General features: G+C 36.4%; 2 protein-coding genes across 2 annotated transcripts in view; both read right to left on the bottom strand.

The window, feature by feature from the left end:
* LOC136833946 (bridge-like lipid transfer protein family member 1) overlaps positions 1-1011 on the bottom strand; it is a 66318-nt gene extending 65307 nt beyond the window's left edge. The window contains exons 1-3 of the mRNA XM_067096227.1: positions 1001-1011; positions 608-755; positions 219-455 (exon numbers count right to left, since the gene is read on the bottom strand). Of these exons, the coding sequence (XP_066952328.1) occupies positions 219-455; positions 608-755; positions 1001-1011 (396 nt within the window). The remainder of the gene's footprint in view (positions 1-218; positions 456-607; positions 756-1000) is intronic.
* A 3922-nt stretch (positions 1012-4933) lies between these two features.
* LOC136833914 (bridge-like lipid transfer protein family member 1) lies at positions 4934-19089 on the bottom strand. The gene is made up of 4 exons (XM_067096201.1): positions 18880-19089; positions 16806-17043; positions 8962-9107; positions 4934-5076 (listed from the first exon to the last, which is right to left on the bottom strand). Exons 1-4 carry the CDS (start codon positions 18887-18889, stop codon positions 4934-4936), a joined length of 537 nt encoding a protein of 178 aa, XP_066952302.1. The 5' UTR covers positions 18890-19089.
* Positions 19090-25829: the final 6740 nt, after the last annotated feature.

The following is a 25829-nucleotide window of genomic DNA, read 5'->3' as shown; positions in this document are numbered from 1 at the left end:
ACATGGACAGAAACACTGTTACAGTATCTATAAAAATTTGATCATGGCTTTTAAAAGGTTCTTATAATTCAAATAGTGTAACTTTTGATGTACAGTATACAAGAATTAACTTAAATTTTTTCTAAGTTGTTACCAAAAATGGAATACTGCAATGCTAAACATCACAGCATGCAAAAATAACAATTACCCAAACATCAGTATCCAAAAATGAGACTTACCATTAGTGTGGTGGACAGCTGCTTTGTTCCTCTAGTCATCATGTCATGCAAGATCACAGGATGCTGTGGGATATCTATGTGAACATCTCCAATATTTATGAGGGCTGAATTCTTATCCTTGGTTTTACGGGAGAGGCTAGAATAAAGTCCCTGGCTTTTCCCAATGGTAACTTTGACGACAGTTCTGCAAAAAATAATCTGTGTTTTGAAGGTGGTAACATACCCTTTTTGGTGTCCCTTAAAGTAAATAGAAACACAATTTGAAATATATTCACCTTCATAAACATTAATCATAACTATTTTATTGAGCTAGCGGGCCTGTTGCTATTAAATTATTTATAAACTTGAAGGAAAAATTTGAACCAACCTCAGACACCAATCCTCCTTACCCATTTGTCTCTGAAAATACTTGCAGTGATACAAAAGTCATGATCATATGTTACATCTACTCTCATTTTCAGAAGAGCAAACTGAAAGAGTGCCTGCTGACTTGTCCAAATGACCAACTTACTCCTGAAATCCAAAGGCTGATCTACACTGGTAAAAAACAGAAGACTTCTAAGTATCAAACTCACACTTGCTTAAGGGAGCATGGCTTGAAAAGATTTCAGAAGTGAAAAGAGATTTCTGACAAGAAGAGAACAGGAAGAAAATTGTAGGAACTAAATTTAGTTAGAAAACAGTGAATTCCATGACGACCCAAATTTTGTGTTTAACAAGCACGCAAACATTTGCCTGCAATATAGCAAAATCCACAGGTCTTTACAGCTAAGCCCACCCACAGCACAACCATGATTGGCTAGCTCTTAAAAGGGGAATGACATCACTAATTAACAGTGCATATGGATTTGACTCCAGTAATGCTGAGCTCCATGCATGAATGATGACACCAGAGATATGAGTTTCTGGAGTTGTGAAGTCTGCAGTTGTTATCTCCGATAAAAGATATATTAAGTTATATATCATTATGAAGATCTTGGATCATTCAGTCTTTGTATTTTTTTATATGTGCAGACCTAAATATACAAGCATCTTGCTTTTTTTTTTTAATTGGTGTTGGCCTATATAAGCAATCCTGCATCAAATGTTAATAGCATTGTGAGACTAGGCCTACATATCAAACTCTTATATTTTGAGGCAATGACAGGGCATAGGCCTACACATCAAATTCTTATATTTTGAGACAATGATAGTGCATCGGCCTACAAGTCAATTTCTAGTTTTCTACTTGTATTTGTTGGAAATGTGCTTTTTTAATTAACAGCTGCATACAGTGAAATGTACATGCCATATACTGTACACATACATGTGTATGTGCATCAATGGCCATAGTAAGTGTAACACCAATTACACCACAGAGAATAAAAGTAAAATTTTTGGGCACATGGCTGATGGTGCACACAGACCAATCATAGGGCTGTCTCAGCTTTACACACAACTATCGAACTGTTATCAGTGAATTATATTGAAAATATATATTTACAAAATGGATAACAAATTCTACTACTGTAATGAGTAAATATAAGGCTGCTGTAGCATTTCTATGAAAATGAAGGCTATGGTAGGAAGGCATCAAGATACATAACGTAATAAGAAAAAAATAAATGATAGCTGAAAAAGTTATGTATGCGATGATCCAAACCAGTCTGTGAGTAGCCCATGAATCATTTGAATTTGGGGACATTCTTGTAGGTTACCCAGTTGGACAAACGGATGCATATGAGTCAGTAAATTTTCTCTCTCTCTCTTTCTCTCTCTTTGTTGTTAGGAGAATATTCTACTGTAGACTATATTCATAAAGATCTTAATTACTTTGTATTACAACAAATGACTAAATTTCAATTAACAATGGTAGGCAGATAATTCTTTACACTAGTATTTTATGAATAGGTCTATATTTATTCTGCAATGTTAACAACATGAAAAATTTTTGAAGTAACTACAAGCACCATGACAGCAGCAACAAAAACAAGAATAATCACATCAAGAACCTCAATAAAACAGCTGAATATAAGATAGGCCTATAATCCAAACGTCATAAGCTGTGTAAACTGACAAAAAGACATAGGACATTATAGGTCTATATAATTTTTTATGATCCTGTTATTCTGAAAGGAGATAATGTTCTTAAGAAAGTTCTCCGCAAATTATATCCAGTATGACTCATATAGCCTATCATACTGTAACTTTAAGCTTAAGCATAGGCATATTCTAGTTTTGTAGAATGCAGTCACTCCTTATCATACCACCGAATGTGTAAACGATTGCAATGAAATTTCTATGACTATTAAAATGTAGTAAAACTTTCTAAAATCAATATGAAATACCAGTCTACTTAGCTCTGAGAAAGTCTTAGTAAATAAATTTAGAATGGTGAACACACCTGACAATGTCAGATGGTAATTGTCACTGTCCTGTAATTCAAAGTGCACGATTCAAGCATAGACATTCCTGTGTCACCTTGGTATTCAGGTGAACCTCATTTATGAAAAACAACATTGCAGCATCGTTGCTAGTAACTCCAAGATTAAGACTTACATTCATATTTTCCTATCTTTTTTTACATTTTTGACTTGTAATCTAATGATTTTTATTTCAGGAGATCTAATATAATCTTTTCCTTTTGATCAGTAGCAATTAAAAATCACAAGATTAATAACTTTTGAAACCATTACATATGATCAATCAGCTTCAGGTATAGTTTTTAATGTAAGCAATGGGCTATGATTTTAACAGCTAAAGAACATGGATTTTGAACATCACAATGTCAATTGAGCCCAAGATCAAGATTTATACTGGACAAACAGTATATGTTCTACAATACCTTGAAGATATCTGTCCACATTTTAAACAAAATTTGTTATGAAAAACTGAATTCATAATTTCTTTGTCCATTTATTAAAAGTGGTCTCTCAATACAGCAAAATCTTTACAACCCAAAAATCCCAATCAACGCTTGCAAAGCATTATTACAAGTAAATAGAGTTCTACAAAGCAATAACATGTATGATGAACACAACACATACACAGGATACGAAGTGCCTATAATAACTGTTTATTATTTAATATAAGACTAAATGTACTAATTAATGTTTAACAGCTAGACTTAAATAAATACTCACTAAATCATAAACACCACCATAAAGAATGGAGCCCAAGATCAAGCATGGTTTATGAAATGTTAAGGTATACAGTATATGTCTACAATGCTCCTGAGTTCTTGAGAACCTTTATCTGTTAGAAAAATGTAGATCTGAAAGGTTGAGTATCCTCTCTCCTGTTATGAAAAATTCCTTCCTATTCATAATTTCTTTGTCCATCATTTGATAATGTATATATAAGAAGTAGAACCCTAGTCCTCAACCTATTAGCAATGTCTTTTACAGTGAAATTTAGTAAATTTTCATCAAGCTCAAACAACAAACCAGAATCTGGCCTGATTCATATCATGTTTGTAACAAAAGTGTTTCTCACTTGTCAGCAGTCTGGTGTTGTTGGTGGGATATTTAAAATTCACGTCCACACATATGCTCCAGTTCCAAGATGGTACCCCTTACAAGTATTTAAACAACACTTTCTGCACCCCATTTTGATTAAATCATGAGTCCCAAGGCGTGCGTGTGAGTTTCTTACAGCAATGTTTATGTGTGCTGTTCAGTATAAAAAGCCTTGTTGGCGAAACATAGAAAGGGGTTACCCTGGGGTTAACCTAATTTTTATTTGTAACTACATTAAAAATAAAATTAAGAATATTCTTTCATGTGTTGATTTGGTGCCAATTCCCTCAAGCAAAAAAATGTTGTGCTACCAATATGGCATTTATTGAAGATGTTTTAAAGTGATTTCTGGGTAGCTCAGTGGACTCTGTGTTCTTGTACCATAAGTTTTGCTGAAAAACAACGTTTAAATTAGTACCACTGCCACCAGGAGTGGTTTGTTTACATCTGCTCATGCCACAAGCTGCCTATATACATAATAGGCAATTTTCTTAAGTTTATGATAAATATAATTTGGCTTATTTTTATTATTTTATTAATTTATATAATAATAGCTATATTTCCAATATGTTATACACCAGTTTTGTGTCTACCTGTTACAGTACATCCTGGTAGTTTCTAAAGGGGTTCTGTTCTATGGCACGCCGTCTACCATCGGTAATATGGTTGCACTGGTGCAAACCAGTGAAAAATCGAATTTAAAAGTCGGCATCCTAAGAAAAGATTTACTTTTAATGGTTTGGTAATGTTTTGTGAAAACAATGGGGTAAACTGCATTGTGTCCATTTTCAGTTATTTCTTATGGGAAAAAATTCCAAACTAAATTTTGGTTTCTTCTGAACAGTTTTGGGCCATAGCTCTTCGCCGGATATTGTGTATAATTTATATATATACACACACACACGTCGTAATCCTGGATATATGCGCCGTAAATATATATAATATATATATATATATATATATTCAAACTGCATCTGGTTTGAAAGTATAGGTTATACTAATCATAAACAAAACATTCATATTCAATGACAGACTCTGGTATAATTATTCTCCAACAACTTGAACCTCATCTTGGTGGAATGGTAGTCACATTTTATATACCACAAACAAAACAGTCTGAATATGCAGCCACATTCAAACATTAAGGCTATTCTTTTTATCTTGCAAATACATTGCCAGGAGAACTATGTTTCAAGTGATTTCGGAAAAAACTGATAATTACCGGAATGTTAGTGAAGAATGAACAGCATTCATCTCAGCTTCAAGTTTGAGTCCACTAAGAGTTGCCAGAAGTTTTGTTCGCTGGATCTTGGCCAGGCCAAATACCACAAGAGGTGTCCGTTCTCCAGACACTATTCCAACTTTGGGGTAAAATTGATTAATTATGTACAATGAAAACTTACATGAAGGATAACAAAGTGGGTCATGTGAGAGAGAAGAATTATTAATTGCATTGATAAAGGAACATTTGATACTATCATACAAATTTTTCATCAACTATCATGAAAGTACTTGATATGAATTTTCAGTTCATATGGTCTACCTGCAAAGACTGTTGTTATACTACCTTCATCTCTATAAAGGTTTCCTCTCAGTAGAAATCTCTCATTTAGTAAAGTAGTGAAAATCTCTCAATTAGTAAAATCTCTTTCATTCAGCAAACACTCAATGTAAACTGGAAACTTTTAGGAAACAATTTCAATTTCCAAATAGATATAAATTTTACAACGTGTTCTCAGTGATGATTTCACACCCAAATTAAATAAAATATAACTGACAAGAGTTAACATCCATTACAGCCTACAAAAAGCTTAACTGGGCGTTCATGTTTATCCCCACATAATTATTATTATTAAGATAGTTTAACCAGACCACTGAGCTGACTATCACCTCTCATAAGGTTGGCCCAAAGGATTAGGATGAAATACCAGGTCTAGGCCATAGACCTAGAACTGGGACCAAATAGGTCATTCATGATAATGAATAAATGAAAATGAAGTTTAAAAGAAAAAACTGTACAATGAACATACTTTTATACTGAGACACATCTATATGATAAATACATTTGCTCGTTTTTCCATACATACAAAAAAATTGAAGATTAAAGAATAAAATAAAATTTAAAAAAAATTAAAATTCAAATTACATTTTTTTTATTCATTAAAATGCCCTATGGGCTTCTGTATTTCATTATTTACTTGGTTTTATATTTTATCTATTAAGTTACAACTTCATGTTAAAATGGTATATGAAAATGTTTTATATTTTGGGATGACTTGAAAATGTATGGGATGAGAAAATGTACGAATTCACAGTAATTTTCCCTATCAATTATTTCCAAGGTTGATACTCGCTGTTGATTATACTTTGGACAGTCACACAACACATGTTTGATTGTTATCAACACTTTGCAATCTGGGCATTCAGGAGGAGGGCCATGTGGGCTGTTCATCAAGTGTCCATGTGTCAAATGAGTATGGCATATTCACAGACATATCAGAATTACTTGTGTGCATCTCTCTGACATGATGAGCTCCATTTTCCACACTGGATTTTATGTTTCAATTTATTATTTATAGGTTCCTCGTTCCATATTTTTTGCCATTTTATTTTGATGGTTGTTTTTATATCTCTTATGTAATCACTAATTGGGATTTTACATTTGCTCTTGCCATGTGGACTGCTTCTTTAGCTGCTTTATCAGCTTCTTCATTTCCCTTTAATCCCTACATGGGCAGGATCCAACACATTCAATATTTTTCCATTTAGATTTGTGGAGTTCATATTTAATTTCCTATAAGCTTCGCTTCTTGAGTGCTAAAAATGCAAAGGTATTGAATGATATTTGCTTTATAATTTTAGTGGCTACTGCATTACACACAACTCTGCTGTGAAGACTGAGGCATTATTAGGCAAAGATAGCAGTATGACTTGTTCTGGGATATAGCTGATTATCTTACTCCATGTTGTGATTTAGACCCATCTGTATAAATCGCCTAATGTGATCGATTTTTGTCATATATGATCTGGTTTCTGTCTATGGTGTTCTGGGGTATGAGGAACTTTTTGATAAATATTTCACTGTGTGCAAGTCATACTTTATTCATGGTCCAATGGGGTGGTAAGCCACTGTTGAAGGTACTTGTATATCTATGTTCAGTGACTCAAACAATCTATTAGCTCTAATTGGGAAAGGAGATGGATGACTGTTTATAAATATGCCCTTAGATCAAAACAGATTTTGTTGGTGAATCACTTGCCTTGATTCTTAATGCACTTTCATTGCTTATGAACTCTCTATGGAGGAACAGTGGCAGTTCACTACATTCAACTTGTACTGAGAGACTGGTGAGGATCAGGACTCAGTCCTTCTGCAATACATGAAATACAGCCCCCAAGGTCAAACTCTTCATGTAAAATGTTGCTAGGAAAACATCTTTTGGTGAAATTAGTGTAGAATGTCACATTTTAGGACTCTCTGATTATTCTAAATAAATGCCTATCTGTTTTGTTTTTATTTTTTTCTCTGTGAAGGAGCTCTCCCATAAGGTTATACAAAAAATGAGTTAGGGCTCGCTTATGGGAAAATCTGTTTAAGTGAAACACCTCTCAATCTGCTTTAATGGGCATTACCTCCCAAATTTTGCAAACAGCACTATAATCTAAGTCAGTGCTGAAAGGCATTATAAAAGGCTTACCTTTACTCAGTAAATTGCAATATTTTTTTTACCTAAAAAAATAACTATGTAGTTGGTTACTATGAGATGATAGTAAATTGCTTATGAAAGATGGATATCCAAATATGGCAAGAGCTAGAAGGAAATTTGTACTTCCCCATCTGAATTCAGAAGGGGGCAAATGATTAAGAAAAGGTAAATCACACCACTAGATATCAAAACACCTTTTATGTCTTCAGTCAGGCTGAATAGTCTTCATGTTAGGCCCTGTTCACAAGAGGTGGTGACTGAAACATCAATTGCTCAGTTTGCAGAAAGTGGTGACCCTACACACTATGGTGGTTAGCTGTGCATTTCATTCAGTATCAATATGAGAATTAAATAAATAATATTCATTTGGCTTCTCTGTCACTGGTGGCAGAAGTGAAAGAAAAGACAATGATGATATTGGATCCACCCTATTTTAAGGGACTGATATACGCATGCTACATTCATAACTGTGTATCCAAAACTGAGGGAATATGAGCATAAATTCTTCAATTATTTCAGACTGTCCATAAAATCATCTGACATGTTCATATGTGCACTTGTCCATGCTCATATGTGAACTTGGATATGTCTGTGCAGTTAAAGCTGTTTTGAGATACATTTGCCAACAATCGCACAATCAAATTTAAACTAAATATTTGTGAAAAAAATGTTTCTGGTGAACTTCAGCTAGTCTATGGTAAATAAAAAGACACCATAAATAAGTCCAACAAATTAAGAGTGTACAGGTTTGGTTATTCCCTAAGCCACCAAACATCAATGCTGTCAGTACCATAACAGTTAAATTATTTAAAATGGCCAGTTTCTATACTTCTCCAAAGATTATCCACATGTAAAATACAAAATTGGGATTTTGTTCTAGAACACATATTTTGCTCAGTTTTTGATGTCTGCATTCCCTCTTCATGAAGCTATAACAACACTGTATTGTAGAAGACTACACAGAGAGTTTTACCACCCTTAATGTAATGATGCATATTACTGTACCATATTTTCTCAATTCAATTTGTGCAGCAACTGAATCCCAAAAGCTAAAATTTCCTCAGCTGAAAATACCATACTAGTAAAAAAAAGTCTTGACCTAGTCAGGACCAACTGGGCATCAAAGCCATTATTGACTCACATCCCTTAGTTAGCTACTGCTATGAGTTACCTTACCATGCTCTTGCACAATTTCAGTGATTTTGTTACTTGTAACACCTACCTAGCCCTTGAACTCTTTATGCATTGGTCTCTATTCTTTAACTCATCAGTGCCACTTTGACAATTCCTCTGGTCACCTTACACTATAATACGATGGAACACTAATGCAACTATAAAATCATCTTTAATCCAGCTTACAAGCTATCAGACTTACTGTTAAGAAATACATTATCATTTCATCATTAAAAATTAATGTTCCTGATCCATGACCTGGCATCTATTCAACATAGAGGAAAAATATACTGTCAATATAAGCATTCACACATAGCACACAGTAAAGACTCTACTACAAACTTCAACCAAAATTAAAACAATTACCTAATTCCTTGGTTTTATCAGCAACCACTGATGGAGGAATATGTGCCTGCATCCCTGTTTCAATGTCCGAAGCTTTGCTCTCTTTCAAAATATCATATTTGCGACTTCCCTTGTGTCCATCTGCAGCATCACCAGCAATTGAGGTTCTGAAAAAAAAAAAAGAATTTAACAAGATACATATTTGATATGTATTTTAAAAATTAAACAAAATTATTTACTTTTTCCTCACAATAATTATATTACCTATAATGCTACGTCATGTACAGTGCAACAGTTTAAATACAGATTCAAGTGTTAGCGATAACTGATTATCACCATTAAGGGTTTAAATCATGAACAGTTACAGTACTGTAAAAGTAATTAATGTAATGAGATCTTAAAGCTGTTTGTATATCTATTTATGGACAGCTACTGATCTTGAAAGCAAAAGGTCATGAATTTACCAGCACAATCTTCACCAATATAGAATACTTATAAGTGGAAAATAATGAGCAGAAAGGAAAAAAGATAGGGTGTAAACAAGAATAGAGTACTCATGCCTACATCTGAGGCAATGTGTTCCAAGACCCAACTGACCCCCTGGGAAATATCTATAACTACAGATAATAGCCAACACCTTAAGGCCTTCTGCCGTAAAATGCTTCCATCAAAGAGAACTTTTATTTTCACTGCCTTCTATTCACAAGTTTAAAACTTTTTTTTTTGGTTTACTACAACACTTAATCACCCACAGATGCAGTACCCATGCTTTCATGTTAGCTTTTCCTACCAATACTTTCATGTAAACTTTTCCGGTGTTTAAAAATTTTCTGAACTGATGCTTCGCTCTTGCCACATTTCCTAGTAAACTCTGCAAATGATTTTTTCTCTTATGATCATATTTAGAATACTTGCCTTTTCCAACACAGGAAGCATATCATCGGCCCTCTTGAAACTTTTCACACTATCACTTTTGCCCCTTACACACTTTGGACTGGCTACATGGGTTTACTAAAGGTTCATACAAACAAAAAATGGATATGTCGTGTTACAAGACTATGCTCATACTGAGGTGAAACAGTGGTGTATTGTTGGAGGGACAAGGTGATGATAGAGAGAATATACAATTTAGGCTGAAGGCCAAGCCCTGGGACCTATAAGGTCATTCAGTGCTGAAGGGAAAATTAAGTGTAAAAGGTTTAAAAGGTGTTAGATGTTATGATGCACACAGTTTAAGTCATTTCAAATTTCTTTTTACCCTCCGTTGCTTACAGCAGGTAAGTGGATCAGAGATAAGGAAACTTCACTATTTATTTATACAGTATATATAAATATAAATATACAGGCAGTTCTTGGGTTAAGACATGTCTGGCTTACGATGTTCCGAGGTTAAGAAGCTTTTCAAATATATTCATCAGAAATTATTTCCCAGTTTACGATGCATATTCCAGGGTTATGATGTTTACGACGCCGATCCAACAGAAGAAATATGGCTCCAAAATGGCAAAATAATCAAAATTTGGAGGTTTTTGATGAAAAATTCAATAAAAATGTATTTTACATTAGTTCAATACACCAAAAAGCATTAAGTCGGTTTTGTTGTGATTTCGATTATTTTTGGCTTACAAGCAAAAGCGTGAGCGGTCCCGGTTTATGACGGGCGCCATTCCATTTATCACTTATAATTAACCCCTTGGTGGCAATTCCCAATCGGGGAAATTCCCAAAGTAGCATGAATTGGATATTAAACGACATTTGTAACTTCTTGATCGTATATAAATCACGGTGTGATAAAAATTTAATAATAAGAACTGCGTGTTCAAACGAACCAATGAGCTATCATGGTGGAGGTGGTTAATGCTTTGAAGCTAGTATAATTCCCCCCTCCCAACGGGTGAACAGAAGTAAAACGCCTCTCTTTGGCTCAGAGGGTAGACCATTGACTGGAGTTGTTGGAAGGTAACTGTGCGAGGATCAAGACCCAGCAGTACTGATCCATTTTATCACTTATATAATGCCCCTTTGGTGATATATATATATATATATATACATATATATACAGGCAGTCGGTTCTGACGGTTCCGACTTCTGACGTTCGAGTTCTGACGCTTTTCAAATATATTCATCAGAAAGTATTTCACAATACGGCGCATGTTCGGGTTGACGCGTCGTCACGCTCGATCGGCTTGGAAGAAATATGGCCCAAAATGGCAGAATAATGTAATTTAGAGTTCTTTTGATGTAAAAACTCAATAATAATGCAGTTTACATCGTTTTCAATGCGCAAGCATTAAAAGTAAGGTTTTCTTATGATTTTTGACGATTTTTCGACGATGTTCCGGCTTACGACGATTTTCGGTTACGACGGCGCAAGAACGGAACCCCTGTCAGAAACTGGGACCGCCTGTATATATATATATATATATATATATATATATATATATATATATACAGTATATTTATACATAATCACGAAGCTACAAATGTCTTTTAATATCCAATTCACGCTACTTCAGGAATATCCTCTGATGGGGAATTATCATCGAAGGAGCATTATAAGTGATAAATGGATCAGTGCTGCTGGGTCTCGATCCCTCGACACAATTATCTTCCGACGACTCCAGTCGGCGGTCTACCCCACTGAGCCATCAAGAGAGGTATAAGTTGATACCAAGTCTGCTCTACTTGTATGCCCGTCGAGAAAGGGGAAATTATAATTAGCATTGGCATTAACCCACTTTCATCATGATAGCTCATTGTTATGTTTAGAACACGCAGCTCTTATTATGAAATTTTTGTCACACCATGATTTATATGCAATCATGAAGCTACCAATGTCATTTAATATCCAATTCATGCTGCTTTGGGAATATCCCGAATGGGGAATTATAAGTGATAAATGGATTGGTACTGCCAGGTCTTGATCCCTCGACACAGTTACCTTCCAACAACTCCAGTCAACAGTCTACCCACTGAGCCAGAAAGAGAGGTATAAGTTAATGCCGAATCTGCTCTACTTGTTTACCTGTCGAGAGGGGGGGAAATTATACTTAGCTTCGGCATTAACCCACCTCCTGCGATAGCTCATTTAGTGCGTTTGGAGCAGCTATTATCATAAATTTTATCACACAATGTGAAGCTACAAACATTCCTTTGATATCCAATTCACACTGCTTTGGAATATCCCTGATGAAGATTATCATCAGAGGGGAATTATAAGTGATAAATGGATCAGTACTGCGGTTTGATCCCTCCAGCACAGTTACCTTCAAACGCCTCCAGTCAATGGTCTGCCTCTGAGCCATCAGAGTGCAGTTAATGCCCATTTGCTCTACTTGTTCACCCGTTGAGAGGAAATTATGCCAACCCATTAACCACTCCACTATGATGACTCACTGGATTCGTTTGGAACCTTACGCGAAGCTTTTATTATTAATTTTTATCACACCGTGATTTATATACCATCAAGAAGTTACAAATGTCATTTAATATTCAATTCACGCTACTTTGGGAACTTCCCTGATAGGGAATTACCACCGAAGGGGAATTATAAGTGATAAATGGATCGGTACTGCCGGGTCTCGATCCTTCGACAGTTACCTTCCAACAACTCCAGTTGATGGTCTACCCACTGAGCCATCATGAGAGGTATAAGTTAATACCGAATATGTTCTACTTGTTTATCCAATGAGAGAGGGGGAAATTGTACTTTACTTTGGTATTAACCCACCTCCACCATGATAGCTCATTGGTATGTTTGCAAATACTTTTTATTTTGGCAAATTGTTTCAGAGGAAATTTCAACATTTTCTCTTGGCTACCTTCCACATATTTCAATTACATTTATTTTCATTGCTTATGCTTTTGTGTTATTATATAGATCAATCATTCAGCTGCAAAATGAATCAAGAGTGAGTAGTTTACCCTGAAAAATGTTGGCGCTCTATGTATCTGAACATAAATAGGCATAAACATTTTTATGCCCATTGCCAGAGTTACTGCCAATGACAACAGACATCATTGTCTATTAGGCTCATAAGTCAAAGGGTTAACATGACTAAAAGAGTCGCATGTTCACAATTTTCTACATTTGAAAATATTTGTATTTGTGTTTGGTGAAGACTACCTTTAAATGTCAACTTTTTGTTATTAAATGACTGAGAATAACTTCCCAATATAATTGATTAATAAATGTTTATACAGCACCGAATATATTTGAATTTAAGAGGTCTCATACCATCCATATAAACACTTTCAATAGTAAGTTACATTCTTTGATAAAGTTTTGTGATATCTAAAGGTCTGTTATTCCACCTCTCTCAAGTGGTTTGCACATATGTAAGTATGAATATTTATAACTATAATCTGTAGCCTGATACCCACAATACAGTACTTGATATGACTGTAGTAATTACAGTATATACATTATTCAAATAAAAACTTAGTTCTTAGTGTATATATTTTGAATTACAAATATAAAAGTTTTATGTTTATGTAATAATTTAAGCTAAAATACTCATTATGGATCCCTTGTTTAACATAATAATGCTACTGCACCATCTTCTTAACAAACTAATTCTGTAAATAAGTTAGAAAACCAGGCAAATTAAAAGCTTAAGCTAATTAACCTTAAAACGCCTGTTGGATGTTTTAACGCGTCGTCCAAAATTGTCGTCGAATGCCGAGTGGACGTTGCAAACGCCGACTGAAAATGTTTTTTTAAATATTCGCGAAAACTAATTGTAGGCCTAGTTTGCGGAAGATTTCAAATCCGCGCTCGGTGGATGCTGGGAGTTCACGGATCCAGCTGTTGTTTTGTTTCTGAGCGTCACCCAGACGTGCGCCAATTTCCCCATCTCGCATCAGAGCATCAGAGCAGCACCTTGCGGGAGCCGATATTTTGGCGCCAGACGTGTTTGTTGAACTTTTTTTGTGAGTGTTAGCGTATTCGTGCTGCAACAGAACGCTTGCAGAGATGTCACAAAGCGCCAGGGACGCGGAAAGGCGATACGCCCGTCGGAAGTGAGCGTGTGAGGAGAGTTTTTAGACTGGGATGCTGAGAAGGACCCAGCATCCAAAGTGAATTTTAACATTCGGTCAACTTTGACTCGACTGAAATGATCTAAAAACGCATCCGTAAGCCATAATTATTACATTCGAGTAGTAACAATCAATCATTTACCTTCATTTTGCAACAAACGGAAAGTCTCTAGCACAATATTTAGAATTTTGGTGAATTTTTGAAAAAAATTTTCCTCCACTCCGCACCTAACTCCGCTTGAAAATCCTAGCATTTCTTGCGGCCAGCTTACGTAATTTTTCGCCATTTCATATTATTCATTACATAAAGTGTTATACATCAAAATGTGCGCAATTTCATGTAGAATACAACAAAAAATATATTATTCCTTTAGCTCTTCACAGTTTTTAATATTTACATCGAAATCACGATAACTGACAAAATTTTAAAATTCCTCAACTTTGACTCAACCAAATGATCGAAAACGCATCCGTAGCCATAATTATTACATTCGAAAGTAACAATCAATCATTTACTTTCATTTTGCAACAAACGGAAAGTCTCTAGCACAACATTTACAATTTTGGTGAATTTTTGAAAAAATTTTCTCCGCTCGCGTGCGAACTCCTGAAAATCCTAGCATTTCTTGCGCCAGCTTGCCGTAATTTTTCGTTGTTTCATATTATTCGTTACATAAAGTGTTATACATCAAAATGTGCGCAATTTCATGTAGAATACAACAAAAATATATCATTCTTTTAGCTCTTCACAGTTTTAATATTTACATCGAAATCACGATAACTGACAAAATTTAACATTCGGTCAACTTTGATTCGACCAAATGATCGAAAAACGCATCCGAAGCCATAATTATTACATTCGAGTAACAATCAATCATTTACCTTCATTTTGCAACAAACGGAAAGTTTTACACATTATTTAGATTTTTGGTGAATTTTTGAAAAAAAAAAAAAAAAATTTCCCTTCGCCAGCACAAGCATCGCACTGAAAATCCTAGCATTTCTTGCGTCAGCTTGCCGTAATTTTTTCGCCCGTTTCATTATTCGTTACATAAAGTGTTATACATCAAAATGTGCGCAATTTCATGTAGAATACAACAAAAATATATCATTCCTTTAGCTCTTCACAGTTTTTTAATATTTTCGCCGAAATCATGATAACTGACAAATTTTTAACATTCGGTCAACTTTGACCGACTGAAATGATCGAAAAACGCATCCGTAGTTTATAATTATTTCATTCGAGTAACAATCAATCATTTACCTTCATTTTGCAACAAACAGAAAGTCTCTAGCACATTATTTAGATTTTGGTGAATTTTAAAAAAAAATTTTCCTTTTCTCGGCGTCGCAGCGTACTCCACTGAAAATCCTAGCATTTCTTGCATCAGCCATAATTTTTTCGCTGTTTCATATTATTCGTTACATAAAGTGTTATACATCAAAATGTGCGCAATTTCATGTAGAATACAACAAAAATATGTAATTCCTTTAGCTCTTCATACAGTTTTTAATATTTTCGCCGAAATCACGATAACTGACAAAATTTTAACATTCGGTCAACTTTTTCGACCGAAATGATCGAAAAACGCATCCGTAGCCATAATTATTACATTCGAGTACCAATCAATCATTTACCTTCATTTTGCAACAAACGGAAAGTCTCTAGCACAATATGTAGATTTCTGGTGAATTTTTGAAAAAAAATTTCCTTCACTCCCATCGCGGACTCCGCTGAAAATCCTAGCATTTTTGCTGCGTCAGCTTGTCGTAATTTTTTGCCATTTCATATTATTCGTTACATAGAGTGTTATACATCAAAATGTGCGCAATTTCATGTAGAATACAACAAAAATATATCATTCCTTTAGCTCTTCACAGTTTTATATGTACATCGAAATAACGATAAATAGAAAAATCAACCTTCGGTCAACTTTTAACTCGATCGAAATGGTTCAAAAATGCAATTGTAAAGCTAAAAACTTGCAGCCTAGTAATATTCAATCAATTTCCTTCATTTTGGCACAATTGGAAAGTCTCTACCACAATATTTTGATTTTTTGGTGAATTTTTTGAAAACTTTTTTTACGTCCGCCAGCATTTCTAATTCATGCATCATTTTGTGATAATTTTTCTCTGTGTTGCTTTAATCATTTTACAATCTGTTATATACCAAAATCATCGCAATTTAGTGTACAATACAACTAAAAAAGTTAACTCATTAGCTTGAACCGTTTTCCCTTACAGCGCGATTTGTATACAATTTATACAAGTTTTTTTTTAGCTGTCATATATTCCAATATTTATATATGATAATGATATTTTTTTTATTTCTGATGGTTGCATACTAAACTTCAGGCAATGAGAAAAAGAGCCAAAAATGAACTTAATCTTGAAAACTAAGCGTGCTGTGATTTTTTGAAAAAATTTTTTCTGCTTCGCGCTACCTCTTGAGGCCCGCATACGGAGACGTTTTTGAAAATAGGGCTTCAGCGTTAAAGGGTTAAACTTGGGTAAAAAAAGACTGTACTGGAAAGCAAGACCTCCTGAACACTGAATATTTTCTATATAAAAAACTGCAGATTATGTAGAACAGCTTTGTGGTAGTTTACATATAAAAAGTTTTCATCTTTACAAAAATAGGAAATTTTAATGAAGAGCTTTATCTTAGCACAATAACATGAGCCCCTTGTATGACAATGCATCTCATGCATTGTCATAAAAAACTGTCCTTGTCAAATTAAAAGAAAATAATATTAATATACTAACATGTATTAAATAATTAATTTACCATATATGCAAGTAAATTCATGCATTTTCCTTACCTCTGCTGAACAGTTTTGGTTTCAGGTGTGGTGGTGTATAAATCCAAAAGATAATAAATATTGCGCCAGCATTTTGGGGTTGCTGTAACAGGTGTCTGTGGTTCTGGAGCTTCTGCTGGACCCAGAAGTGGTGATTTGTCTGAAGAGCATATAGTTGCTCCTTCAAGTCCTGAGCCACTTACACTAATACTAAACAAGGGGCTGCCAGTTCCCCGCTCTGCACCAAGATTTGTGTATCCTACAAAAAAAAAAAAATGCATTACAGTATTAAAATATTCATTACAGTACTGTGTTAACATATTTTTAAGACAATTAAAACTGGAACTTTCAGTCCTTAAAAAAAATATAGTGTTTTGATACAAAGATCACACACTACACATTATGAGAGCATAAATCATCATATCTGTCTACAGAGAAAACCTTTTCATACTAATGACTATAACCAGAAATGACAGATCAGTAACAATTGTCTTTGAATTTCTGAGTTTTATTCATCAAAATAATAATACATTATTCTCTGCAACTTCATTTCCAATGTTTACCTTTGTTAACGCATTAGCTTATAAATCTAACACCCTTCACTTATACCTTGATTGCTTAATTAAGCCCCTGCCAGCATGTTCAGATACATATTATGACCATAGACACTAGATGAAAAAGTGCCCAAGTCAAGGCTAGCCTACCTAGACATGACTTTACACTTTCACTCTATCTCTAGACTTCAAGTTATACAGACAGCTTACAACTAATATACACGTAATGAAGCCAAGCTATTATATTAAACAAAAGGAACAGTTAGCTGCATTAATCTCACCAAAGCCTCATCAATGGTCTTACAACATGGGCAGTGATATTCCCTCAAAATTGCTCAATAACCCCTTACACAGTAGCCATGCAAAAGTTTAAAAAGTAAAACACCGACAAAAATTACAACATAAACCATTAGACATTATGATTCAAGCAAGGATATCATACACATTTATATAGTAAAGTCAGCGATGAAACCTGGCAGGCAAGCACTGTAAGAGCTCAGAATTTTTATCAGCAGTTTGAAAAAATACCTTACAATTATCAGTATATACCAAATGCACCTCTTGAATGTTTGAATATCTAAGTCTGACTGAACATTTATTCAGTTTTGCAAGGTACGGAAACTACATGATAACAGACCATTTCTTTTGCATAAACCTTTACAAATATTGCATAAAACTGAAGGACAATCCCAACATCATTTTCAAAGTTAAATGACAAATTTCAAAGCTGAACTCTGTTTTAAATCAGTACTTGGACACTGTTATATAAGATTCTTCATTTCAAATCAGTATCTAATGCTGTAATGTTTTCAACAGATTATTATATTATTTTCTTCTTAGTTTACCTACAATTATTTACTGCAGTTTTAACTGTCTTTAACTACTATCCTTTGTGATGTAATACATTTATCTTTTGTTTTTGTGCTTATTTACTGGTCATTTGATTGCCTCCCTGAGGAGGCAATTAGTTGGTGGCTCACAAACCCATTGAAAAGATTTCATTATTTCTATAATGTGGGTTTATTTAAAAACTGACCTCTCTTATACTGTAAGCTATACGTTACATGTGCAAAATATGACAGCTGTAATAGTGCTTGAGATATGTTAGCAACCTCCATTGATACAGTCAGACTACACTCAAAATTATGTAATTATGATGATATCACTTTACAGTACTCTGTTTATTGATGCAAAGATGAAGAAAAAAATTATTTGCAATTTAGGCTAACCATCCACTTGTTTTACATGCTAAGCCAAGATTAGCTGAGTGACACAACAGATACAAGAACTTCTCCTATTCATAGGCAAATACTCACACATGAGGTAGGCTCAAGAATGATTTTCTTTATTAAAGAAACCTGGCTAAACTGAATGTATAAAGTTTAAGAGTAGGTATAACAAGAGGTTTGTCCATGTACAGTATTTTCAGGCAATCTTACATAATAGATGATTAAAATAGTACATACAGTATATGCATTTCATTAACATAAACACTTAATGTCTCTGAACTTTCAAAGGAAACATATCCACAAACAAAGTACCTTTATTCATTTTTGTTGAAGACCGCAGACGCTGGGCAAAACTCTGAGGCCGTGTGGTGCGGGAGGATGGTGGTGGCGGTGATATTCGAGCTGAGAGAGATGACACTACTGAGCCTCGGGGACCTTTTATTCCAGCCAAAGAAGAAACAGTTGCTTGCTCTTCACTGATGCTGATACTGTATTCTGCACCCTTATATTCCCCTTCATGTAGCTCTGCAATATAAATTAAATATAATGGGTAATCGTCAACAAACAGAAATCCAGTATCAGCACTACCATGAAATTATGATCAGATACTAGTTCTCAGCACAGCAAATGTTTCTAAAATATTTTTCTGGATTATGGAGAAGTAGCATTTTATAAGGGCATGTAATAAATAAAAAAATTTAATTCTGGAAACATTCTTTCACAATTATGCTTGGAACTTAAATGGAATCTAAGTAGAATTCATCCTGGCATACTAAAGAGGTGGTGATGTTTCATGTAAAATTATTTTTGATATGTTTAAAAATGAGAAGCAAGAGAAACTACCATCATCATACACTACAAATATTACATACAATAGTAAAGCAACTGAGAGCACCAACACAGCACAGTTTCTAATAGGCCCAAGATTGCCAGAAGGTTAACAGATAAGAGTTGAAAACATAAATCAAATAACATTCTACATAATGTCCATATTACTTACATATCTCATTAACTATTAAGCATATAAGCTGCACTGTAAGTACTGAACTTGAAATGGGATGGAATATAAACTTTAAGCCAAAGGCCAACCACTGGGACCTATGAGGTCAGTCAGCACTGAAAGGGAATGTGATAGCAAAAAGGTTTTAAAAGTGAAACAAGAGGAAAACCCCAGTGTTGCACTATGCAACAAATGTTAGAAGAGTGGAAATAAGATGGAAACAAGAGACTATGAAAGGTCAGGTAAAAGGAATGAAAAGGATTGCAGGTAGGGGCCAAAGGGACACTGCAAAGAACCACAAGTAAGCACTGATGGCACTGCCTCCCTAAGGGGGGTACTGAACTTGGTGCTGCATCTAAAGACCAATCTTTAAAATTTTCAGAATGTGAAAAATGAGTACAGTAATAGTATGCAAGTACTGTACATAAAAAAAAATAATTCAGTGTTTTAACAAATCAAAACATGTTTTTCACACAAATACATATATCACAAATAGCCTTACTGCATGCAAAAGCTTTTTAGCTGGATCAACTTGTTAAATCCTGAAATTTAAAGCCCCCACTGGGCATACCCAAGCCATGCTTCATTATCTAATAAAGCCTAATTCTTTTGTACAAAAAAGTTGTGGGAAGGATGAGGAACTACATAGTAATTGCTATGATTCAACACTGACAAAATGCTCACTTGATACAAGACATTTCATTATAAAGCATTAATTAAATTCCTTGAATCACAATTTTGGAATAGTTTTGCTGACCAAGTTGGTAGCTATTCTTCAGCATTCTGACTAGGCAGTTCAAATCTCAGCTTTTCAATGAAGAATTAGAAGAATTTATTTATAGCGATAGAAATTCATTTCATCGCTATAATGTGGTTTCGATTCCACCAGGTCCCCAGTTGAGGTCCCTGTTGTCTAGGTAACCAATTGGTTCTTCCAGTAAAATAAGTCTAATCCTTCGGGCCAATCCTGGGAGAGCTGTTAATCAGCTCCAGATATTTGTCTGGTTAAACTAAACACATACTAACTTTAACTTAACAATTCAGAAGGAGGACAAAGATAATAAAGAGTGAAAAGACACAACTGCTGGGCAAAGTGCTATCCTCTGTCCTGATGGTTTGGTTGAAGGCTTTCCTGGTATCATCTATGGCAGAATGGGAACTTCTGTTGAGAAATAGGGTGTACATACGTCTGGAAATCCAAATGCAAGCCACTCACCAATCACAAGAGGTGTAAAGATTGATACTCTACAAAAACACACCTTCAGTGTGTGCCAGAAACATGAAAAATGAGGTTCATGATGAGTAGCACATATCCCTATGAAGTGATAAAACATGCCCCTTGATGACCGAACCTTAAAAGTATACATAAGAAGAATTATGGGTCACATCACAAATAAAATCTTGAAAAAGTGTTCTGACAAAGCCAAGTACCTTCTCTATGGATGGCAGAGATCTTGGGAGCTTGATATTGAGCTGGGTGAGGTCTTCCTGTAAAAGTCCTGGGATACATGGAAGATCGTCTATTCAAATCCATTAAGAAAACAGTATTTAAATCACTAGATTCAAGTCCTGCTTGCTCTTATTGGACAGACTTCTACTCAAAAAGAAAGGTACTGCAAGAAGAGCAAACAAATCCACAGGCAAGTCACTCTTCCCGAAGACTTACTAAATTATAATATCTGAAGCATGAAAGTCCAATGAAGACATCATTCACAGCCCTTGGTAAAGTTAAGTGACAGATGATCTGCAAGAGGTGGCAATAGCTACTTCTGCAGCTTTCAAAAAGCCTCTCTCAGAGACTATGCTAGATAATCAACACACTTGAAGATAAAATTATTCTGTATGACCGTGAAAAATACAAGTGTGGGTGCTGCAGAGTGCTCCTCCAAGTGGACCCTTGGGTTGTTGGCATTAAGGCCTAAGAGGTCTGGAAACCACTCCTGCTATGGCTGAAAGGGAGCAATGAGTCTCATCTAGAGTTTGCTGAAACTAAAAACTTCATTAGAAATTTGTACAGAAGTTGCTAGGTCCAGCTGAGAAGAGAAAAGTAGTGTGATGTCCAACAATGGGACAACAGATTCACAAGGGTGTTCCCTACACCAGCACAAGACTGTGCAGACATCCAAGTTAAAAGAGGAACAGTCTGAGGGATGGTTTTTTGATGGCCCATTATGAGAACATTTGCTAACCTCGTAAACATTCAAGATGAATCACTAAATGATGGTGACACTCTGCTCTAACTAAGAATAGGCCTCCAATAACAGCATAAAATGGGACTCTGACCCTGTCCCTCATTATTTCACAGGTAAGCTGTAGTAGCAATATTGCTGGACATAACAGTGACATAAGGTGGTGTAGATGAGTGTCTTGAGGCTGAAGAAGACAGCCTACTCCAAGAACCTGATGAGCTTCTGTTGTTCCTTGGACAACCACACACCTTTCACTTGAGGACCCAAAAGATGAGGCCCCAGCTCTTATTTGAAGCTTCCAGAAACATTGACAAGATATAGTCCAGCAAAACAAAAGGGACCAAATTAATCAAATTCCACCCATCCTGAAGGATATTTTCTGTGGCTGGATGCTGGATGTACTGTAACATGGTTGCTACCTTCACACCAAACACTGACTGAGGTTGAAGGGTGTGGATCCAAAACCAACTGTGGGGAACCAGCTCCTCCAGGACACAGATGATGGATCAGTACCTTCCATGACTTGGCAATAGGCCATGGATAATAAAGGGATTTTGACAGAGGAAAAATCTATTTCTGAGGAAGGTCGTGTCACCCGTGGTGAAATTCCATTACAGCACGAATTTCTAGGTATAACCTTGCTAGATATACCAGAGAAAAGAGCTTTAGAAAGCTGGGGTTACTACCCCAGTCGTAATCGCCTTCTCGGAAGGCGTCGGTATAAGGGTGAGTGAAATACACTACCACGGAAACCTACTCGAAAGATCTCTCCTTATCAAAACCCCCGGAACAGAGCGGTGAGCCGTTACAGCCCCCACACCAAACACCCGCCAGACGGCGACACCAGCGCCACCACCTCATTCCATGCTAGCACTAACCCCAGACTTTGGCATGTGCAAGAAGGGGAGGGAGTACTAGGTGACTAGAGGGAGGGTCACGGGTGACACGGGACCTTCCTCAGAAATAGATTTTTCCTCTGTCAAAATCCTTTTCTGAGTCCAGTCCCGTGTCAGCCGGTGAAATCGTGATAGAGAATCATGCCAAGGCTGCAACAACCAGGAAAAAAAAAAGGGGGTAATCTGAAGAAAGGCAAAAATTGTTACCAAAATAATTTTAATTAAGGAATCTTCCATGAAGCAAGAATACTTAAAACTAAGGCATACTAAATTTAAGGCACAGTAAAAACTTAATACTATGAAACACTGGGCAGGTTCCAGTCTGATGGGTAGAAAAAGCCCCAAAAATCTTAAAATTACTTAAAAGCAAGTGAAACATGAAATGTTACAAAATAACTGCAAATATAACAATCTTAATACTATATACAAAACTTAGGCTTAAACATATAAAAGAGACAAAATAATTAACATTAATATATACATTATCTGGGGTACATGGAGCCAAATAAAAACTGTCCAGTACCCCACAAAAAAACAATCATGGCATTTCAGATTACAGCTTTTTCCATCAACAAACAAGAAACATCAATATGAAGGAGCCAGGCAGTGAGGCATAATCAACCAGGAGAATAAGCAGAAAAGTAAATGAGGCAGGCGGGCAGGGGGAAAAGGAAAGGATATGATTATTTAAGGTGGGAGATGACACTTCCCACAGCTACAGTGAGAAATTTCAGAGGCTTCAGTGATTTTAAATAGTGGCGTTTAAACACTAGAGGTGATTTCCAACCCGTGTATTTTGATAAGTTCTGAAAAGTCCATATTATGAAAATAATTAATGGAAGTAGCAACTGCTCGAATATCATGAACTTTAGGAACTGAATCTGGGTTGGCTTGTTTAATAAAATATAAAATTTGTTGTCTTATACCATTTATTGAAAGAGTACCACCTTTCTCCCTGATAAAAAGAGGACCCGACTTACTCTGTGGAGTTCTTGAAAGGTAAGATTTAAGTGTATAAACTGGACATAAAGACTGGTCTTGTGGAAGGGCACCACCTTCCAAGGGGACCACCTGTCTTGTGGGTCTTCGTTTTTAGCTAAAAATCTAGGATCAGGGAAAGGAGGACCTCTCCAGATGGGAGAAGTTCACATAATTATCACCTCTAGTGAGAGCCGACAGCTCTGAGATTCTAGCACCTGAAGCCAGCTAATCAAAATAAAGTCTTCCTTAACAGATCCTGATAAGAGCAATTGAAAGTTATCATCTCTTGATGCTAACTTAAGGACGTCATTGAGAAACCACGTAACCGACTGTGGGCGTGATGGTCTCAGACAGCGCATGCTCTGGGGATGGATGAAAAGTAGGAATCTGTAAGGTCAATTTTAAAGCCATAAAGAAATACTTTCTTCAATGCTGACTTGGCTGTGGTAATAGTGGCCGAGCAAGGCCTTTCTCAAACAGTGATCTAAAGAAGGAAACCCTAAATTAGTCGTCATGATTTTGGCTTCAGATGCTTTTAGGAAGGAGGCTAATTTTTGACTGCTGAGTCATACTGTCTAATAGTAGAATCTCTTTTATCTGATTCTAAAACAGAGTGTTGACAGGGTCAATGTTTGCTCCTTTTTGAGCTGCGAACTTTATAAAGTCCATAAAACTAGGGCATTCTGAATTCTTGAGGAAGCTGACACAGTCTTGGTTTGTACTGTCTGAGTCAGAATGGGCTTGGGAATCCGAAGACTCCATTAGTCCCAGTTCCTGAAGAAGAGGGAACCAATTGCTCTTCGGCCAATAGGGGCTACCAGGGCTGGTTGACCTTTGAATGTCCTGAGTTTGTGTAAAACTTTCAGCAGTAAATTTATTGGAGGGAAAAGATAAATCTTCTCCCAACTGTTCCAATCTACTGTCATTGCGTCCGTGGCGTAACGCCTGAGGGTCCAGGTTGGGGCCACATAACAGGGGAGCTTGAAGTTGCTCTCCGTTGCGAACAGATCCACTTGGAGTCCCGGAACCTGGCGGCAAATCCAATTGAAAGATTCCCGTCCAGGGACCACTCCGTCTCAACGGAGCAGTCCTGGACAGAGAATCTGCCACCGTTCGACACCCCGCTAGGTGGGTGGCTGACAGGTGCCAACCGTGCTTGTTCGCCAGGGAGAAGATAGCAACCATTACCTGGTTTACTCGACCTGATTTGGAGCCGCCCTGTTGATGCAATGAACTACCACTGCGCTGTCAATACCAACCTGATATGAATCGGTTGGGGGGTGATTTTCTTTAGAGTTAGAAAGACCGCCATAGCTTCCAGGGTGTTTATATGGAACTGCTGAAACATTGTGGACCACGTTCTTGTACTTTTGTTTTGGTGAATATCCTCCCCCAGCCGCTTAAGAAAGCGTCTGTGTGAACAACTAGTGCCGGAGGGGGAAACTGAAGGAACTGTTATTGGACAGGCCTTTGACTGAGGTCCACGGCCGCAGTCTTGTCTTTAAGATTTGAGGACAGAGAGACCTTGTCTCTGAGCTTGACATTTGCTCGACTCCGCCACACTCTGTTTATGTCTTTTAATTTGGCTTTAAGAGCAGGTCTGTCACTGAAGCAAACTGAAGAGACCCAGGACCCTTTCTTGGGACCGAGCGGGGATGCTGATTGATTTTTGAGAAATTTTCTGGTGAGAGATGCTATCTCTTTCCTCTTGGAAGGCGGGAGAGATAGCGTGTGGGAGGACAGATCCCACTGAAGACCCAGCCACTGAAACCGGGACTCGGAGTCAGGCGGGACTTCTCTCTGTTCAGCTGAAAACCCAGCGACTCAGGAAATTGATGACTATGGACGTGGCTTTTTGACACTCTGAACTGTTGAGCCTAGATTATCCAATCGTCCAAATACGCTGCTAGGATATCCCTTGGGACCGGAGTTGTTGTACTACCGTGTCCGCCAGCTTGGTGAATATCCTGGTAGCAATGTTTAGACCGAAGGGCATGACCCTGAAGGAGTAGGCTTGATTCCCGAGTCTGAAACCGAGGAACTGAGAGAAGTTCCGCGCAACGGGACGTGATAATAAGCGCCTGAAAGATCGATAGAGGTGGTGACGGCTCCACGCGGAAGTAGAGTCCGTACCTGAGCTACCGTAAGCATGCAAAATTTGTCGCATTTTATGTAGAGATTTAGCCGCGACAGATC

The sequence above is a fragment of the Macrobrachium rosenbergii genome, chromosome 52 (assembly GCF_040412425.1).
Source record: "Macrobrachium rosenbergii isolate ZJJX-2024 chromosome 52, ASM4041242v1, whole genome shotgun sequence".
NCBI classification, from domain to species: Eukaryota; Metazoa; Arthropoda; class Malacostraca; order Decapoda; family Palaemonidae; genus Macrobrachium; species Macrobrachium rosenbergii.
This window is presented reverse-complemented; position numbering and strand designations above follow the sequence as displayed.